This window comes from Dama dama, chromosome 18 (assembly GCF_033118175.1).
Source record: "Dama dama isolate Ldn47 chromosome 18, ASM3311817v1, whole genome shotgun sequence".
Classification (NCBI taxonomy): domain Eukaryota; kingdom Metazoa; phylum Chordata; class Mammalia; order Artiodactyla; family Cervidae; genus Dama; species Dama dama.
Window position 1 is genome coordinate 57,295,674 of NC_083698.1, and position 20,764 is coordinate 57,316,437.

The 20,764-nt window shown below is 39.7% G+C and overlaps 1 protein-coding gene across 4 annotated transcripts in view; it reads left to right on the forward strand.

The window, feature by feature from the left end:
- ELMO1 (engulfment and cell motility 1) overlaps positions 1 to 20,764 on the forward strand; it is a 562,488-nt gene that overhangs the window by 180,061 nt on the left and 361,663 nt on the right. For all 4 annotated transcript variants that reach the window (XM_061165360.1, XM_061165359.1, XM_061165362.1 and 1 more), the window contains exons 6-7: positions 545 to 714; positions 12,403 to 12,438. In XM_061165360.1, the coding sequence (XP_061021343.1) occupies positions 545 to 714; positions 12,403 to 12,438 (206 nt within the window). The remainder of the gene's footprint in view (positions 1 to 544; positions 715 to 12,402; positions 12,439 to 20,764) is intronic.

Here is a 20,764-nt window from a genome sequence, read left to right on the forward strand (position 1 = left end):
GTAACCCCGCAAGATTATTTGGGTGTCTAATGACACTTTTGAACATTTTGTGTAGGCAGTTATTACTCAGAGTATTGACTGAACGGCTGAACATGCTGTATAAATTTGTACAATTGCTTAATTAAGCAAATAGCTTTTTGTCATTTGTAGATAATTTTACTTAAAAAGTAAACATCCTCCTCCTTTTCCCCTCCACACTGCCATCCCCACTCCATTTCCGGAGTTTTACTGTTCTTGGGCTCTTGCTTCTCCTTGAGATGGGAATATGGGTCCTGTCAAAGAAAGGCAACTGATTTTCGTTGTGAGATTGACAAGCATTGCCTGAAGGTGAAGTCATTATGATTGGAAACCTCCCTTGGTTTGTAATACTTAACTAAACTTGTGCATTTGGCCTTTGTTTCTTCCTTTCTCAATGAGGTGGTGATTTTTTTTTTTTTTTTTTTTTTTGATCTGTGGTAGTTTCCTCTGTGAAAACTCTTTGTTTTTTTTGGTTTGTTTGTTTTTGTTTTTTAACACTCTTTGTTTTGTTTTTCTCTCTGGTGAGGCTCAAAACGCCCAGCAGCTCCATGAGCGAATCCAGTCATCAAGTATGGACGCCAAGCTGGAGGCCCTGAAGGACTTGGCCAGCCTCTCCCGGGACGTCACATTTGCCCAGGAGTTTATAAATCTGGATGGCATCTCTCTCCTCACACAGATGGTGGAAAGTGGCACCGAGTAAGCACCTTTTATCTAGACTTCATTCTGGGTATACTTTCCTTGTTCTTACAATTTCTAGTTTTAAATACCAGAAATTGTCTAGGCTCAGGAAAAAAAATGGCATTTGAGATAGTGTGTGGGGTGTGGTTTTGTAAGTTAAGGATCACTATGTTCTCCACCCACCAACTAGTCAGTATCTAACACAGTCTGAAATTTCAGATTTAGAAGGAGAAATATTAGGTCATTATCTCTAAGGGCCTTTCCAACACAAATTGTAGTTCTTTAAGATATAAATCCCTTACATCATTAGCTTATCTGCAAAAAGAATTTTCTTCCCCTGACTCCATTTTTACAGAAAGTTAGAATACCTCCTTAGATTTCAGAGTCTTAAGTCAGATCTAAATAGCATCCCTAAAGTAATTTTTTTTTTTACATTAACATTTGACTGATGAAATACATGTATTTAGTTATTTACCATTAAGTACAATAAACATTGGACTTCCCAGGTGGTGCTAGCAGTAAAGAACCCGTCTGCCAATGCAAGAGATGTAAAGAGACATGGGTTTGATCCCTGGGTGGAGAAGATCCCCTGGAGGAGGGCACGGCAACCCTCTTCAGTATTCTTGCCTAGAGAATCCCCTGTACAGAGGAGCCTGGTGGGTTACAGTCCATAGGAGGCAAAGAGTTGGACACAGCTGAAGCGACTTAGCATGTATGCACAATAAACATTTATTAGGTACCCACTGTGTACAAAAAATTAGAAGTCAGGAAAATTTTACAAGATGTGAATCTTGCCATCCAAAACTTTTTAGAGGCAGAATTCAGTTGAGGTGCAATTCCTCCTGAGGGCTGGGAGTCTAGAGGTTGGACCAGTTACATCCCATGGAACCTTACAGGAGGGTGTTAGTGAATGGGCTTTAAGGAGTTTGAGTTCTATCCTGAGCAAGGAAGGAATGGGCATTTCTGATTGGGGAGTTAATCTTCTTAGGGAAAGGTTTGATTCTGTGGTGTGATTGTGGAGTCTAAGGAGCTGCTAGATGGACCTAGATTTTAGATGTGCGGACAGATCATTCCCTTGACCACAGAATGACAGCTTAGGGTCCACAGGAAACTGCTTATTTCTACATGGTCAGGTGCTACTGGTAAAGACTAGTAGAGCATGCCAGTTAGACCTTGTGGGGATGCTGAGCCAGCCAACTACATAGTAATATGCCAAATGAATAGTGTGCAGAGCTGGGATAGGTATTTATTAGAGAAGAATAAATATCACTGAGAACTGGGGTTTAAACCTGGGTCATTTAAATCTCTCTTCCGTATGTGGTGATTTAAAGAATGACCTGATGACTGCACATGGTAGAAACCTGTCTCAGCCCACTCCCTTCCTTCCTTCCTTTCTTCCTTCTGTCTCCTCCTACACTTGGCATTGTTTAGCCTCTGCTATTGGCTAATAAAAGATTATTTTTTTCTATTTCAAAGAGCATGTTTTATAACAATAGAAATATCTCCTATGTTAGAATGTTCTCCACAGTTTGGAGTTGGGGGGTCTTACTTCACAGACAAGTAGAGAAAACATCTAGGAGTGAATAATGGGGTGGGGAAGTTTAATCCAAGAGGACTGGGAAGCAGGATTGAGTGATCTGGAAAGGGTCAGTTGTAGACAGTATTATCTGTTTTGTTGTTGTTGTTCAGCTGCTCATTCGTGTCTGACTCTTTGTGACCTCACGGACTGCAGCATGCCAGGCTTCCCTATCCTTCCCTGTCCTTCAAGTCTCCCAGAGCTTGCTCAAACCCATGTCCATTGAGTCAGTGATGCATCCAACCATCTCCTTATCTATTTTTTTTAATGATGACTAAAACTTGGCTTATTAAAATTTTGGTAAACTTGGACTTGGAGTAGGACAGGGAGTCTCACATTCTGGGTGTTATCAAAATCCAAAGTGGTTACTGTAAATTGGAGTTGGTGCTTGAAGCAGCAACTTGCAGGGAAGTTGAATAAGTTTAGCCACCCATGAGGCTCACCCAAGGAAAAGGAGAAAGAGGATGCTGCCTGTCGGAAGCTGCAGGCCAGAATCCAGTGAGGAGTGTATCAGGTTCCTCCCTCCTTGTTCCTAGTGGACAGTGGATTGCGAGTTGTGATTACAAACACGTTCACTGGTGACTGTGGCTGACTTCATGGGCTTGCCATAGATGGTAGGCCCTGCCTCACACCTATCACTGCTTCTGGTGGGATAGTGAGCCCTGGGAGCTTCTGCCTCCATTACATTTGTAACATGTTAAACAAAAACATAAACGTGTTCCCGCATTTATTGATTTATCTAAATCCCAGCCATTGGCATATCAAAAACAATGATACTAGAACCAGTTTCAGTGGAACCTGCTAATATTAGGTGCTTCTGCCACAGATACCCAAGTATCCAGGGGCTTAAGCTCTGGCCTATTCAGAATGACATTGTGTTAATACTTCCAGGTTTATCAGAACTGCAATAATAATTACAATTACAATGGTCCATACACTGAAAACCAGAGTGCATGGGATATGTACCCTAAACAGAGGACTGGAGCTGAGCTCCAGAACCTCTGGAGGTTGGCAGTTATATACTTGACAATGAGGGAGAATGCATGTTAGGAGCTTTAATATTTAGTTTCTCGTTATATTCATTTGCTAGGGCTTCTGTAACAAGATACCACAGAGCAGATGGCTTAAATACCAGAAATTTCTATTCCCACAGTGCTGGTGGCTGAAAGTCCAAGCTCAAGGGGTTGGCAGGCGTGGTTTCTTCTGCAGCCCTCTCTTTGATTTACTAATGGTCACCTTCTTCCTGTAGGGCTTCCCACGTGGCGTTAGTGGTAAAGAACCCACCTACCAACGCAGGAGACTTAAGAGACATGGGTTGATCCCTGGGTCCGGGGCAGATCCCCCAGAGGAGGGCACGGCAACCCATTCCAGTATTCTTGCCTAGAGTATCCTGTAGACAGAGGAGCCCAGAGGGCTACGGTCCATAGGGTCGCAGAGTCGGACGTGACTGAAGTGCCTTAGCATGCACACCTTCTTCCTATGTCCTTACAAAGTCTTTCCTCTAATCAAAAGCATCCTAGGTGTCTCTTTGTCCAGTTTGCTTCCTCTTACAAGGACACCAGTCAGACTGGATTAGGACCGTAAAGGCCTCATTTTAACTTAATCACCTCTTGAGAGGCTTTATCTCCAAGTACTGCCCCATTCTGATGTATTGGGGAACAGGAATTCAATATATGAATTTCAGGGGATACAGTTCAGCCCATGACACTCATCAAGGAGACACTACCACTTGTGGTTGAGAGGAGAAGGAGTAAAAATGGATACTATGTATGACCTTGTCGACCTTACTGCTTTTCATCTGTGCTATTGCCTTACTCTGTAATTTATCTTGGCTTACCGAGTGGCCTACAGACTGAACACTGGGGACAGCAGATCCGAATTATATCACTGGGTTTCACATGTCAATACTGAATTTACTCTATGTGAACTGCAGTAATTGAATTCTTTTTTTTCCCCAAAGTGTATCATACTCATTCATATTTTAATTATTTTTAATCTGTAAGCCATCCCAGTTTGTTATGTGCAACTTGATTTCAGACAGATGAACAGAACCCAAGACCGGATCTTGAGTGTGTTCTGGTTTGCGTTGTCTCTTATACTTTCCCATCACACTGTGTTACTGGGAAGGGATGATATCTCTCTGAATGACCTTGGTGTGTGCCCTCATCACCAGTTTGCATGTAAGTTCAAAGTCACACTACTCATAGGGATGGGGTGAAGAGGGCTCCGGGGCTGTACAACCTTCCTGTGTTCCTTCTGCAAGGTCCTGCCACTCATGCTAGGAAGCTGCTCATTTGATGAATGGTTATTTTCAGACCTTTTACTCAGATGAAAAGAAAAAGAGAAGGACCTATTTTTTTTTATAGGGAAACTCAGCTTCTCAATTAAACTTAAACAAGACTTTAATTAATAGGAAACCTTTGGAATAGAAACTGCACAAATTAAATAGATCCTGCAATTTGGAAGGCATTTACTTATGACTCCTGGGCAGACTTCCAGGTGGGAAAGGCAGCGGTTTCCTGAGCAGGACCTGTGGAAATTTTTAGGAAACACTGAAGAAATGTAGCTGGAATTTTTCTTCTTACTTTGAGCTATAATGAGTTTCAAAGATTGCTTGCCTGCTTGCCATTACCCAAGGCTGAGCTTTTTAACGTCTCTCCAGCTGGTACCAGGAGAGACTACAGGGAAAAAATGAACAACAAAGGAGCAAGAGGCAGTGACACTTTGGCAGAACACAGTGTCTCAAACTTGAATTTCATTTTTCCACTTTTGTATAATTTTGAAATTCCATTCCTAGCTTCAGCCTGAAAGATAGATGTGGAAGCATATACATTTTTGGGGAAACTTGTTTCCCCAGCCTGAGTCAGGTAAAGTTATCCATTAAGGAATGGGCAATTATTTTTGTTTTCTGTGTTTTTTTTTATTAAGGATAGATATTAAAAGATTTTCAGAAATGATATGTTTTATTTGAAAGAAAAAACAATTGTACCTGCAACTTTAAATCCATTGTAGTGAATAACACTACTTTTCTTGGGGTTTTAATTAAAGCCCGTGTTCTTTGTCTATGCTGCTGTGCACACACACAATTGGACGGTTTACTCTGTGCCCTTTTGCTGTTCCACAATCAGAAGAACAGAGGAACATTTCCAAGAATGAAAGGGCAGGATCCTTCTAGTTTCCCACTTGGCAACATGACAGGAAAATTACACCCTTGGAGTATGTGTAAGCAGTAGCACCACCCTGGGCAGAAAAGTTAAGAGTGAGAAAAGTTAAATTCATATATTTACCAAAAACTCATTTTTTTATTTAAAATAAATGTAAGTAGGCAGAAAGAAACAAATAAGAATCGTTTGTCTTCTGCCTTACCAGAGGCAAATATTTTTAACATCTGGTGTATATTGTTTTTGTAAATTCTTAGAGATACACACACACATACACAGGCTTACACACACATACACAGGTTTTACAGAAGTAGAATTATAATATTAATAGTCTCTGTAATCTGCTTTCTGTACTTAACAATAGTGCCATGTCATTAAATATTATTCCCTTCATAATTTTTGTTATCCACCTATTTTTTATTGGAGAATAATTGCTTTACAACATTATGTTAGTTTCTACAGTACAACAAAATGAATCAGCTATATGTATACACATATATCCCCTCTCTCGAGCGTTCTTCCCATCCCCCCATCCCTCCCCTCTGGGTTGTTGTCTGCCTATTAATTCATTTTTAAAGCTCTGTTGAAGTACAGTTGGTAAGCAGTGTAATACGTTAATTTGAAGGATATGCAGGGAGGAATTAACCGTTCCCCTACTGTTGGATATTTACTGTTTTCAGGTTTTATTATGATTGTGAACATTCTCTCATCAGTTTTTCTTTCAGCAGAATCTTTGTGATTAATTATTTTATTGAAATAAAATTACTAATTCAGTGGATATGCACATATTCAAGCTGTTTTAAAGTAAGAACAGCCCCATAGCTTGCTGACATGTCCTAATTTGTACTTTACCCTTCTTGTAGGAGTATGTCCATTCCTAACACCTTGGGCAATGTTGGGCTGGTGTTTCCTTAGGGATTCTGGCTTTCCTAAGAAAAATAGCAGTGAGGTATTTGAGGAGTTTTCACTAATCTGGGGAATTTACAAGTACTTTTTATTTGCATAGTTGATGTCATTTCTCCAAATTTTGGCTATACTAGCAACAGTGGAGAGTCCCATAGTTATTTTAGAGATATGTAAAGCCCTTATATATCTCTAAAATAACTATGGGACTCTTTCCCTTAAGTGGACTTCCCTGGTGACTCAGATGGTAAAGAATTCACCTGCAGTGTAGGAGATCTGGGTTTGATCCCTGGGTCGGGAAGATCCCCTAGAGGAGAGCATGGCGACCCACTCCAGTGTTCTTCCCTGGAGAATCCCATGGACAGAGGAGCCTGGCGGGCAACAGTCCATGGGGTCACAAAGAGTCGGATACGACTGAGCGACTAAGCCCTCAGCACAGCAAAATCCTTAAATAATTGTCTTAAAAACAATCCACATTTGTTGTATAAATTGTCAGTCTCCTCCCCATTCTGTCATATAGATGACACAGATGAGGATGTTCGGGTGTGTGTATAGCTATGTGTGTTGTTTATATAAATTGTCATTGTTAATACACAAACAGTTTCATATTAAACTTTGATGATTCAGATCACTTTCTGCTGGTGGAGTCAGAGTTGTGATTTGTGTCAGGTGTAGAAATTCAGTTATGATCTAAATGAAGCAGGCAAAAGGATGTCTTGGCCTTGATGTTGCCTGGCACCCGCGCTTGAGAGTGGGTTTCTAGGTTTTATTCGTTTAGCAAAGTATGTATTCTTAGAATGCCAGATATTCCTGACACTGGGTTAGACACAGAATATGTGTGTTGTTGGGTGGGAGGCAGAGGACACAATCATGCATATGACAGTTTGGGACTATGTGTGACCTTTTTTGTCTTCACACAAAAGATAAATTTCTTTTTTGAAAGTGACTGTGTTAAGCTTCATGGACACGGATTATTGGCTCTAACTCAGGCTCTCGCTTCTGAGAATTCAGTGTTTCTTATAAACCGCAGTTGTTGTGGAAGGTCCAGGCCAGGCCAGATTGATCAGGGAGTCTCTGCCAGCCACCAAGCGTAGGTCAGACCATGCGTGTCCTGTACTTCACCTCGGACAGAGGCCACGAGGAGGAGCCAGCGGCTCCCCAGGCCGAACCAGAAAGAAGCAGCTCTGTGTGGTCCGTGGGCCCCAGCTGAGAAGCTGGCTGAGTCTTCCAGCTCCCTCAGTCTGCCTTCTTGGAGCTGCAGGACGCAGAACTCAGGGAGTTTCAACAGGAGCAGCCCTTCTGGGGCCCTGCCAGGAATTTGCATCACAAACGCCAAGGGGGCCAACCTTCTTGGGCTTTGTTGGGGGTTGTGTGGCAGAAAATTCCTTATGCTGAAACTCCGCCTCGCCATCCCTTTTTGCTTTGTCTCTGTGTCTTTGTTCATCACTCTCATAATAGAAATAAGGCGTCATACAGCCTGTTTAAAGGAGAGGTTGTCTTCTGCTGGGGAAAGGATGCCACAGCTTGGGCTAAGGTGAGGGGCTTCTGATCACTCTGAAGCATCGTCTTTGGAGAATCATTTGTTCTCCGGTTTATGTTTCTTTTAAAGTGGATATATATGGAGACAGAGAAAGAGAGAGAGGGAGAAGGAGAAGGAGAAGGGAGAGAGAGAACTTCAGATAAGAAAACAGACATCACAACAAAAAATTCCTCTTCTGCTTATGTTTCTCTGAAGCCAAGGTGAGGAAGTAGAGAAGTGAGGAACGCTGAATTTCTCTCTTTGTACTCTGGTCAAGAACTTTCTAAAGCCAGAGTCTGTTACAGGGGTTAGAACACACACACACACACACACACACACACACACACACACACACACGCTTATATATACCTAAGGATGCACAGGCCTGAGGCCAGAAGGTTATTTTGAAAAATTGCATTGATTGCTTTATATATTTCACACACACACCTCTGACAAGCATTAATTTTGAAGCAGTTCTGTTAAAAGATTAACTGACCCATAAGAAAACATTTTTAGAGTATATTTGAACAGAAATCAGTTAGAATTGGTCAGTGCCAAACTGGAAGTGGTTAGGAACACTCTATCCACAGGAGCTGGTGGGGGAGGGAAGAGTCTCTTACAGAGAAGTGGAAATAAAGCAAGGGCCTTGTTAGACTGTTAGTCAAGTCTGGTTGCTTGTCCTTAGGTTTCCATTTCCTAACCTGGAGGCATTTGTAGGTTTCAGGTTTTGGACTGATTATATAGGCAGCCAGAGTATTAGAGCTGCCTCCTCTAAAGGGTGGCTTGTTCAATCAGTTTAACAGTTCCAAACTTAATGGAAAAGTTGCAAGCTCAAGTTTCACCAGTTGTCCTGATTGTGTCCTTTACAAAGATCTAACCCCGGAGAGCCCCTTGCACCCAGTTGTCCTACCTTCTCCTAATTGTTGCAGGAAGGGGGACCTTTTCCAGGTCTGGACAGTAGGTTCTTGTCGAACACTCAAAAATGAATTGTTCTAGGAGACAGTACTGACAAAGTAAAAGAAAAAACACTTTATTGGGAAGGGGTGCCTGGACAGAGAGCAGCAAGGTGGTACAGGAACCCAGAATAAGTGCTCTGCCTCGTGGATCACAATCTCAGGTTTTATGGTTATGCGTAGTTTCTGGGTTGCCTCCGGGCAATCATTTTGCTTGTGCCCATATTTGGTCTGATTCAGCATCCTTCCTGATGGTGCGTGCAATCTGTCAGCCAAGATGGATTCCAGCAAGGATTTCGGGAGGTTGGTAGGACATATGGACTGGCTTCTCCACCCTCTTTGGACCCCTCCTGAATTCTCCTGGTTAGTTTTTGGTGGCAGCACCTTCTTCCTTATTGGGACCTCCTGTTGCCAGACAACTCATGGAAGTTTCAATCACTGGTTCCCTAGTATAATCTCTTGTAGTCTGGAGCTATTCCTTAATCTTTCCTTTTCTCTCATACCTTTGACACTTTCAAGATCATAGGTCAGCCATCTTTAGAATAGTCTCCAATTGAGGTTTATTAAAAAGTAGTTAATTAAAAGGTAATTATCAGGGAAAGATAAAGCATGGCTTTCATACAGATATAAAATTGAACATATGTTACAAGAATGTATGTTATTCATTTGATATGAGGGAACTGGGCAGATGTTTTCACCGGTTCAAAGGAAGCTTCAAAGGACACAAATCTGCATGAAACAAAGAAATATTGAAATGAATTGCAAATGGAGACAAAACTGGTTTTTCACCTGCAGGGAAGAAGTCGGTTAAATCACCTCTAGACAAAACTGTGGACACTAATTTCCCTTTGAAACATATATTCTCTTTTTCTATAGGTTTATCCAATGTTTTCTTGTTTTAGAAAATGTATGTGTTTGGCTAGAATATCACAAATGGTTGTGTTTGTTTCTTTGCATCCTATTAATGGCACATGATATCTCTGTCTTATTATTGATGTTCACTTTGATCACTTGTTAAGATACTGCCTTCCACGTATCTCCCAGTAATGCTTTTTACCCCTTTTGTAAATAATTAAGAGAAAATCTTGAGTAGTTACCCATGGGAAGTGGAAAGTGGTACAAATCAGATTTATATATTTTTCCCTAGAGATTTAGTTCTTCAACAGTACCAGCACACTACCTTTAAAGCAATGTAGGCCCATTTGTTCTTGTTTTATTCTCTGGACTATAAATCAGCACCATTATTATTTATTGTGATGCTCAGTTGTCCCCAACATGGCTTTGGAAACTTCTTCAAGCTGTCTTCTGTGTCCTACCTTGTTTGCCATTATTCTTTGAGCATTTCTGTACTTTTTGGCTCAACAAATGTTCTGGGCTTTTCTTGGTCTTTTCTTGCCCCAGTCCTAGCCAGAGTCATTTCTCCAAGGAGCCCCAGTTCCTTTCAGTCGAGAGTAGTGTTTGGCTCTTGCGAAAGGGCCCAAACCCTGCTCAGACTTGCCTCTCCATCGCCACCTACTTCTTTTACTCTGCCCATGGCAATTTGAAAGAGAAGAAAAGGAAGCTAATATAGATCTGGATGAAACATGTCCTCCAGCGATCTCAGCTGAAAAAAGACATTAGAGCCGTCAAACCATAAACCACTGCAGCTGCACCCCACCCAGTGGGGATTCCTGGTGGAAAAAAGCAGGATACTGGCCCTAGATAGCTGAGTGAAGTGAAAGTCGCCCAGTCATGTCCAACTCTTTGTGACCCCATGGACTATGTAGCCCACCAGGCTCCTTTGTCCATGGGATTTCCCAAGCAAGAATACTGGGATGGGTTGCCATTTCCTTCACTAGATAGTTAAGGTGCGTATCAAAGGAATGATTTCAATGAGCCCAGACTCTTACATCTTCTAGTACTTAGAAAAACACTAAATCACTTGCTTAGGAAGTCTCATTTGTCTTTATTTAACAGTAATCTTGATGTTCTGACTACCTGGTTTTTGTTGCAAAAATTCCTTTGTATACTGATTCCTCCCTTAAGGCCTTGGAGCAGTCCCTCAGAAGCAATCTGAGAGGCTGTACTATGGGCTTAAGTCCAAGTCCTTCAAAGAGAACAAAATCCTCAACTCTTAGGTAGTGCATTTATTCAGTGTGTATATATACACTGAATATATATATATAATATATATAATTTAATTAATTATATATATTATTTATTGATAAAGCTAAGTAAAAGAGGAGGAAGAGGGGAGGAAGAGGAAGATTACATACATTTTTAACTCCCCAGTTTTATCAAATACTAGATCTGATCACCTCGTGGTCATTTGGGTTTCTGAAGTGGTTACATTTACATTTATGTGGTTGAAATGTGAAACTTAACTTCTTCTGAATTGAATACCTACTCTGCAGGTGTCTGATGGTATAGTTAGTAGTTGAGTTACAGAGTCAGCCTTTGCCTTCATGGTGCTGGGAGGACTGTGAGATGTCCTAAGTCAAATGCCTGGTGTGTTCTTAGCACTGCAGAGGTGGGTGCCACACTCAGTCCAGTCAAGGAAGGGAAATCAGAGGTCAGGGAGGCTTCACAGAGGTCAGGGAGCCTGGAATGAATGTGGGATAGGGTTTAGCTAGTCTGACAATGAAGGGAAGGATATTCCCCAAACTGAGGGAAGAATACACTTCATGCCAGAGAGATTTGGCAGGCTTGAGGAATGGGAAGTGGTTTGATAAGGATAGAATCACTTATTACCTAATTTTTTTGACCTAATCTTTAGTTTTTTAAGAAGCATAAGTGTCCTTTTTTGCAGACAAGTTTTGTCGATTGTGTACTTTTTTGGCAAGCTACAATCCTTGAGTTCTAGCTGTCATTCAAGACTACTGCACTGCCTCATAATATCTTCCTTCAGAAGAAGCATTTTTTTTTTTCTCTAAGAAAAGAGGAAGTAGAATTAGTGGGCATTTTACCAAAGAAAGATAATTCAACTATTTCTGTCCTGTTGAGCATATACTTAAGAACAACTGGATTAAGGCTGTGGTGCTCTACTTTTTCATTGAAAATATGCTCCCCCTTATTTCTAGTGATGTCCCCCTTGGTTGAATATATACTCATTCTGAGCCAAAGGGAGTTTTTGTTGCCTTTGTGTGCGTGCTCAGTCACTAAGTTATGTCTGACTCTTTGCGCCCCCATAGGTTATAGCCCGCTAGGCTCCTCTGCCAATGAAATTTTTCAGGCAAGATACTGGAGTGGGTTGCCATTTCCTCCTTCAGAGGATCTTCCTGACCCTGGGATCAAACCCCGTCGTCTTCAGTGGCTCCTGCATTGCAGGTGGATTCTTTACCACTGAGCCACCTGGGAAGCCCCCTTTGTTGCCTTTATTCAAAAGTAAATGCATTAGGTTGGTTATAGTAGTTTAATCCCTATTTTTGATTGTTTTGTGTCATTAATAAACATCAATTTATTACTTGGAGAAATGTTTTGAAATGAATTAACTGCTCTTAATGGCTGGTAAACCTGTCATATAGCTCACTCTGGGCTTTCTTCATGATATGTAATTTGTGTAAAATTCATTGCTGTCATGCATGCTCCTTACATGGTTGTTTTTGAATTTTACAGACGATACCAGAAATTGCAGAAGATCATGAAGCCTTGGTAAGAATTTCTCATCTGTTGATATAGATGATGTAACACTTCCTTCTTCTCTGAATAATTAAACTCTGTCCTCTGACTGATTGTGTAACTATGTGTCTAGATATTTTGGGTGATTTTTTTTTTGCTCTCTTTTTGATGTTCTTATAAACAGGTTCTTTAAAAAATTATTTCCCTTTTCTTTTTGCTTTGTGGTAGAGAGTGTTTTATGTTTGTAACCACAGAATGATCACATCAGGATTGCTACCCTTCTCTTGGAGCAAGGCTAGGCATAATTTTATGTATTACTTTAAACAAAACCTTTCTTTTTTGTGGCCTATGTAATGTTCAAAGTAAAAAATCTTTGATTTTCTTCAATGACTTGGTAAGAAAAAGATCCACATTAAAATATTGAAGATTGAAGTATAGAAGGAAAATTATTTACTTTCAGTCTGAGAAAATCTTCAGTCATATATATATTTGTGAATTGCATGATAATTGTGTTTGGAGATCTCAAAACCTCTTTCTTAGAGTATTCCCTCCTCAGTGCCTTTATTATTCATGAAACAAGAGGAGTCCAAATAGGATCTTATAAACTCTCTGTAATAGGCTGAACGAATTTCCATTTTGCCCAGTTGTTAAGCATACAGTTTAAGCTTGAGAAAGAAGATTGAACAGCATCTGAAAACGTGCACCTTATTTTTAAGCCTCCAGAGAAAATCCTGAACAGTGTACTAGTGGTCTCCAAGCATTCATGTTCCCCTACCCGTCCCACTAGAAAAAGTATTAGTTGCAGGAACTCTTCAGTTATTAAATTCTAATAAGATAGAAACATTGAATTTTTAGGATAAAGCTTCTTAAATCTAATTTTGATTTATATTTTAATACAGTAGAAACACTTAATGGTAATGACAATAGAATCCATCTCTTGTTGAAAATTTACTTTGCCCTGGGCACTGTCTCAATGTTTAAATGTTTACCCTTGTTACTTCTAATTCACACTTTTATCCACAACACAAGATGTGTAAAATTGGGATTATTTCCTTGATGCAGAAGTTAAAGTGAGGTGGTATTGGGATTCAAACTGGTTATTTCTTCTCTCATAACCTAATACAATTTGTTAATGTAAAATTTTGGACTCCAGCCAAAATAACTTCTTAAAATTTATCTGTCAGCAGTTTTAATCTTTTGGTATATAGGGGCATTGCAAGTGTGAATCATGATTTTTATTTATGATGGACAAAATCAATGCTCAGGATCCTGGTTCTGGTAATGGCAAAGTAGCCTAATCAGACTAAGGACTATAGATAACAATTCTGAACTCTAGACATTATATTGCAAACAAAAACATCTGAAAACAAGTATTTAAGGAACTAAATAGCAACTGAAACAGACAGAAAGAAGTCAGTCAGTCTTTGAGAGAACAAATTGGCTCTAGATGAGATTTGTGTGTTCACAGCTTTTTGACTGAAGATCCCTGCTCATCCAGGTAGTGTGTGTGCTGCAAGTGTGCTAAGTCACTTCAGTCGTGCCCAACTCTGTGCCTGCTATGGACTGTAGCCTGCTAGGCTCCTCTGTCCGTGGTGATTCTCCAGGCAAGAATACTGGAGTGGGTTCCCATGCGCTCCTCCAGGGCATCTTCCTGAACCAGAGATTGAACCTGCATGCCTTATGCTTCCTGAGTTTTTTTTTTTTTTTTTCCACCAGCACCACCTGTGAAGCCCCATCCAGGTATCATGGAGCGATAAAAACCCTCAATCTTAATGTTAGTGGTGGTGCATGCCTCCTTTGTCCATGTGACATAATTTGGGGCTGGCAGAGCATCTAGATAATTAAGGAAAATCCATGAAAGAAAGGAGGCTCAGAGGATATGAAACCCCCATAAATAAATATGAATTCTGCCCAAATATATCACTGGTCACTGAAGTGTGAATGTACATGTGTATATGTGAACCCCAGAGGGTATTCAGATTTTTTGTTTCCTTGTGGGTCAGTTTTGATGTGTCAGTTTAGTCCCCTGAGCAGCTAATGCTGAGCTGGAGTAAGGAGAGTAAGAGGTTTACTGGAGGATGGGTGGTACTTTGTGGCACAAAGTGAGGTTGGATATGAAACCTTTCAGATAGTGAGGTAGAGCCGATGCCTGTGAAAGGAAGAAGAAATGAGGAAGCAGGTGTAGATCTGACAGTCCCAGCCAACCCAATAGGAAGTTCAGTATAAATACAGACTGTTAGAGGGGTTACACAATGAATATTGGTTATACTGGTGAGTTTTATTATGCACATGCAGAAGAAATACTGAATCTACACATATGGTTTCAGAAAAGAGAGATGGTCGGGAAAAGTTCCCAATCATTTTATGAGGCCTGTGAGGCCAGTATCACTCTGATAACAAAATCTGACAAAACTAATTTAGGAAATAAAAATTATAGGCCACCTAATGAACAGAGGTGCAAAACTCCCCAGAAACATATGAACAAATATAAGCAAGCAAGGTATAAAGAAGATTTGTGGCAATAAAAGTTTATCTCAGAAGAAGTTTAACATCTGAAAATCAGTCACCATGATTTAGAAAAATAAAGGAGAAAACTTAAACAGAAAAACCACCTTTATAGATACAGAAAATAGATAACAGATACAGAAAAAGCATTTCATAGCATCTAACACTCATTCATAAGTATTCTCATCAATCTGGGAATAGAGGGAACTTCCTCCACCTAATAAAGATTATCTACAAAAAAAAAAAGCAGTATACTTAATGTTGGAAGATGAATCCCTACTCCTCCCACTAAAAATTGGGAATAAGGCAAATATATATTCACTTTTTGCACTTCTAGTCAACATTGTACTATAGTTGTTAGCCTTAGCAATAAGTCAACATAGAAATAAAAGACAATGGTCAGAAAGGAAGTAGGGGCTTCCCTGACGGATTAATGGTAGCGGTAAAGAATCAGCCTGCCAATGCAGGAGACACGGGTTCCACCTCTGATCTAGGAAGATCCCACATGCCTAGGAGCAGCTAATCCTGCATGCCACAACTACTGGGCCTGAGCTCTAGAGCCCAGGAGCTTAACCTACTGAGAGCTACGCGCCCCAGAGCCTGCACTCTGCAACAAGAGAAGCCACTGCAATGAGAAGCCTGCACACCACTAGAGAGTAGCCCCACTTGCCGCAGCTAGAGAAAGCTGCGCAGCAATGAAGATGGAGCACAACCAATAATAAATAAATTTTTAAAGATACTCATATTAAAACAAAGAAGTAAAACAACTTTATCCATAGAAAATCCTAAGATATCTACAAAGAAATGGCTTGATCTCATAACTGAATTTATCAAAGTTTCAGAATATAACATTAGTATGTAAAAGGGATATATTTTTATACTTTAATAGCAAACAACTGAAACATGAAATTTTATAATTTCCATTTACAGATGTCAGAAATGATAAAATTCTTAGGAATTAATTTTAAGAGGCGACATCAATACCTGTTGTCTGAAAAATAAAAATATTGCTGGAAGAAATTAATGAAGACCTAAATAAGTAGAGAATACAGCATTTTATGGATTGGAAGACACAGTATTGTTAAGATAACAATTCTTCCCAAATTAGGTTTAGTGCAATACAGTTTTTTAAAAAGAAACTACAAGCCAATCCTAAAAACTTAAAGGAAATGCACTGGACCTAGAAGAGCCAAAACAATCTTGAAAGACCCATAAAAATCAATAAAGTTGGAAGATTTCATTAACTGCCTTAAAGACTTCCTACAAAGTCAGTAATTAACATACTGTGATATTGATATAAAAGGATAGACAGATCCACAGAATAGAATAAAGAGTCTAACATTGATCCACAGTTAAATTTGCAACAAAGGAGTTGAAAGAATGTGTGTTGATATATCATGCTATGATTCTAAAGGGAATGTCCAATGGGGCAGTTTAGAAATCCATACATTTCTGTGTCTATAAGTTTTACCACAAAAATAAAATACTCGGAAAAACTCAACAGGCAGGGTAGAACAAAGTTATATCATTAACTTTAGCAATTAGGGATATATTCAGTATGATTTATTAATAACTTTTAAAGTGGTCTTTATTTTCATCTTTTCTCTGCTTCTCTCTTGGACATGGCACCCAATGAAAACATTTGGAAGCACTATTTGATAAAACTAACAGCATAAAATTTAAATGCTTTGAGATTGGCTGAATTTTCTTGGAAAGAAGATGGTCTCTACTGAATTGATGAGAAACATTTATTTGAATCATTCCAGCACACATGGTGTGTTGGCTGTGACATGGCGCTCGACCAGCATGTAAAGTTTGTAGTCAGCTTAATCTGTGGCAGCCAGTACTGCAAAATCTTTAGCTTAGCACTTTATAAAAAAACAAATAAACCAAACAAATAAAAATGCTCCCCGCCTGTGCCATGTGGTTGCTTTATATCTGTAATCCTTTTAGCCTTGATCTTCTGCACCCAGCACTGATTTCAGAGACAGGATCTTGGCTCTTGCCTTTCCTCTTTGGAACCTGAATCACTCCTCTAGCAGTGGAAATAAACATCTGTTTCAGGGTTCAATAAGAGCTTTTGTAGCTGCCTCAGTTGAGATGAGGTGAGTGAGTCCCTTGATTTGGAAGGTAAAAACATTTTAGCACTGCCATCCTTTCCTTGCAACTGAGGATTTAAAGTTGAATTTTGAAAAATGTCTCCCATGGAAAGGTAGTATGCCATCCAGCAACCAGTTATAATGAATTATATATGTCATATATATAGTATATATAATGCAATGTATTATATACATATTCTATATAATCATATATATGTATATATATCATATAATAGATAAAATATGTCATTAGATATATATTTACACAGTATATAAGATGTATGTTATATATACAATATATTGTATCATATATGAATATAACTAATAACATATTTTATGTATTATATAAGATACATATACATACATATGATTATATAGCATATGTATGTTTAATAACATTAATCCATAGAGTTTATAATTACATGTGTGTGTGCTCAGTAGTTTGGTTGTGTCCAACTCTTTGCAACCCTATGGACATTAACCCACCAGGCTCCTCTGTCCGTGGAATTTTCAAGGCAAGAATACTGGAGTGGGTTGCCAATTCTTCCTCCAGGAGATCATCCTGCCTCAGGGATCAAATCCACATCTCCTGCGTCTCCTGCATTATAAGTGGATTTTTTACAGCAGAGCCACTGGGAAAGCCCCCTTATAATTATATATGTGGTCAGATAGTAAAGAATCCTCCTGCCAGTGCAGGAGATGCAAGAGACATGGGTTCGATCCCTGGGTCAGGAAGATCCCCTGGAGAAGGGAACAGCATCCCACTCCAATATTCTTGCCTGGAGAATTCCATGGACAGAGAAGCCTAGCAGGCTATAAGTCCATGGGGTTTCAAAGAGTCAGACACGACTGAGTGATTAACACTTTCACTTTCATAAGTATAGAAAGTGTTATTAGATAATATTTATATAAGTATAAATTAAGGAAATAGCAACCCACTCCAGTATTCTTACCTGTCTAATCCCACAGACAGAGAAGCCTGGCAAGTCACAAAGAGTAGGACACTACTGAGTGACTGAGCGCACATGATATAACATTTATATGAAACTTTTTTGGACCAAGAGAGTGATCCTTCCCCTGGACACCTTGGTGTGTGATGTAAAGAAACTTCCCTCACTTATCAACCATTGACACTAACCGGTGATTTCCAAGCACAGACAGCCCTAGCTGCAGTCTCAGAAATAGTGCTCCAGTTCCAACCAGGGAGATTGAAACGCTAGTTCCCCAAAGCAGCTTGGAGATTTGGAAAGCAAACAGTGCTGTTTCTCTTTTTCTGCATCTTTTGCCCCAGGTCCTGGGAGCCTGTCTGAGGAGTCTGTAGGCAGAGTTCTAGGGCGTTTGAGGAAGAGGGAGTATCTCAAGATGTCACTGAGGCCATTTGGATTATGAGTCCATTGAGCAAGGAAAAGAGTTATGTTGCCTTCAGATAATTAGAGAGCATAAGTACAATTTATCTTTTGCTTTAAAACCAGTTAATGAAGACTGATATTGTCTTTAGTCCAAGATATAGGGAATGTAAAGAGTTTTTTTCCTAGCCATGTGTTACTCCTTTTTCTGTTTCCATTGCTTTTCTCTTAATGACAACACCAAGGCAATGTTTTTACACTGCATGGAAGCTATGAATGCCATCCTCCAATGTCGTGTACATCTTTTACAAATTGAGGTCTTTCAGCATGCCAGGTGTAAAGAAATGCAAACCATTCATTATCAGTTGTGTGTGTATGTGTGTGCTCAGTTGTGTCTGACTCTTTGCAAACCCATGAACTGTAGCCCGCCTAGCTCCACTGTCCATGGAATTTTCCAGGCAAGAATACTGGAGTGCATTGCCATTTTCGACTCCAGGTTCATTATCACTTAGTAGTTGTTTTTTTTCCTTTTTTGTGAGTAAAAAAATTTTTAATATTGTTTGTGTGTGTGTGTAAGTTGCTCAGTCACGTCCAACTCTTTGTGAACCCTTGGACTGTAGCCCACCAGGCTCCTCTCTCCATAGGGATTCTTAGGGCAAGAATACTGGAGTGAGTTGCCATGTCCTTCTCCAGGGGCTCTTCCTGACCCAGGCATTGAACTGCAGGCAGATACTTGACCGTCTGAGCCACGAGGGAAGTTAGTTAATATTGTTTACCCTAATTATACAACTAAGTAATAAATTACATAATATTGTTCACTGAAAATTCTATACATAATTATGTAATGTTTTCACAGTGATACTAATGTCTAATAATCTATTAATAAATCTTACTAATTGATTTTATTTCCTGGCTCTCTTATTTTCCTGAAGAAATTTCTTTTTTTTTGTTGCAAACTAGTGTTTAGATTTTCTTATGACTCATCGTAGGAAGAGTCATTCTGGAATTTTTCTATAACCTTTCTTACTCGTCCTTTTAATCCATTTTCTACCTATCTACTTTTTTTGTTTTAAAGTAAGCTTGAGTTTTCTGGTTTGGAATTTCTTTTTGGGGCATGATTCTCTGATGCCACCTAGGGGGAACCTGTAAGATGGGGATTGCTTGTCTGTGACTCAGAGAAGTCTTTTAAAAATATATGCTGCTTTTTTAATCTAACTTGAAAGGTTTGGCTTTCCTGGCATTTTTTTTTTCCTGGCTCCAAGGACAGAAAATTCTTGTCACAATGAAGACAGACATTTGAAAATCATGAGCTTCGTGTACCTTTTTAGAATCCCTCTTTGCATAATGATAATAACTAATATTCATATGCTGCCTTCCGTGTGTTATACACTGTTCAGAGGGCTGTAAGTGTGATAACTCCTTTCATTTCCCCAGGAATCCTCTGAGTAAAGCATCACCACCACTAGCAGCATCATTGTCATCCTCTTTTTTAAAAAATGAGGAAACTCGGGGCACAGAATGTGTCAGTGACTTGTCTACTTATAGCTGTCCACCTCTGCTGTCTGACTCCAGAAACTACCCACTTAACCATTTCCATCTAGCGCGTCTCATCCCCTCTGGTGTCTGGTACCTTTGGATCACAGTCCCTTCCTGACAGTCACCTCCTCTTTTGTAGATTTATTTTCAGCATCACAGCTTCTGAAATGATGCAAGATTTCCAAGGTCCTCCATGGAGGCCAGGCTGAGAACAACTGGGAAGAAGGGGAACTGCAAAGGTGTTTTAAAAGAAATAGGAGCCAGTTTTCTATTCTGTTAATTGAAAATGAATGGGAAGACTCCATCTAAACACTTTATGAAACTCTGTAAAGTAGCAATCATGATATATAGGAGTCTACAGATTAAAAATCTGAACTACTAAATTTATTTTTAAAAAATCAAGCATATGAATCAGTGTGGTTGTATACAGTATGGAGATTCTGATGGGCATAATTTATTGTACCTGAAGAGACAAAACTTATCTTGAGAGTTTTAAGTTAATACTATCATGGTGATAATTTACAGTAGAGGTGAGTTTCTATAGAAGATTCTCAAAGTTGTTTTGAAAGTACTAGAAACCAGGTTGTTGTCTGGTAAGGGGTGTGGATGTGAGAGTTGGACTATAAAGAAAGCTGAGCGCCAGAGAATTGATGCTTTTGAAGTGTGGTGTTGGAGAAGACTCTTGAGAGTCCCTTGGACTGCAAGGAGATCCAACCAGTCCATCCTAAAGGAGATCAGTCCTGGGTGTTCATTGGTAGGACTGATGTTGAAGCTGAAACTCCAATACTTTGGCCACGTCATGCGAAGAGCTGACTCATTTGAAAAGACCCTGATGCTGGGAAAGATTGAAGGCAGGAGAAGGGGACGACAGAG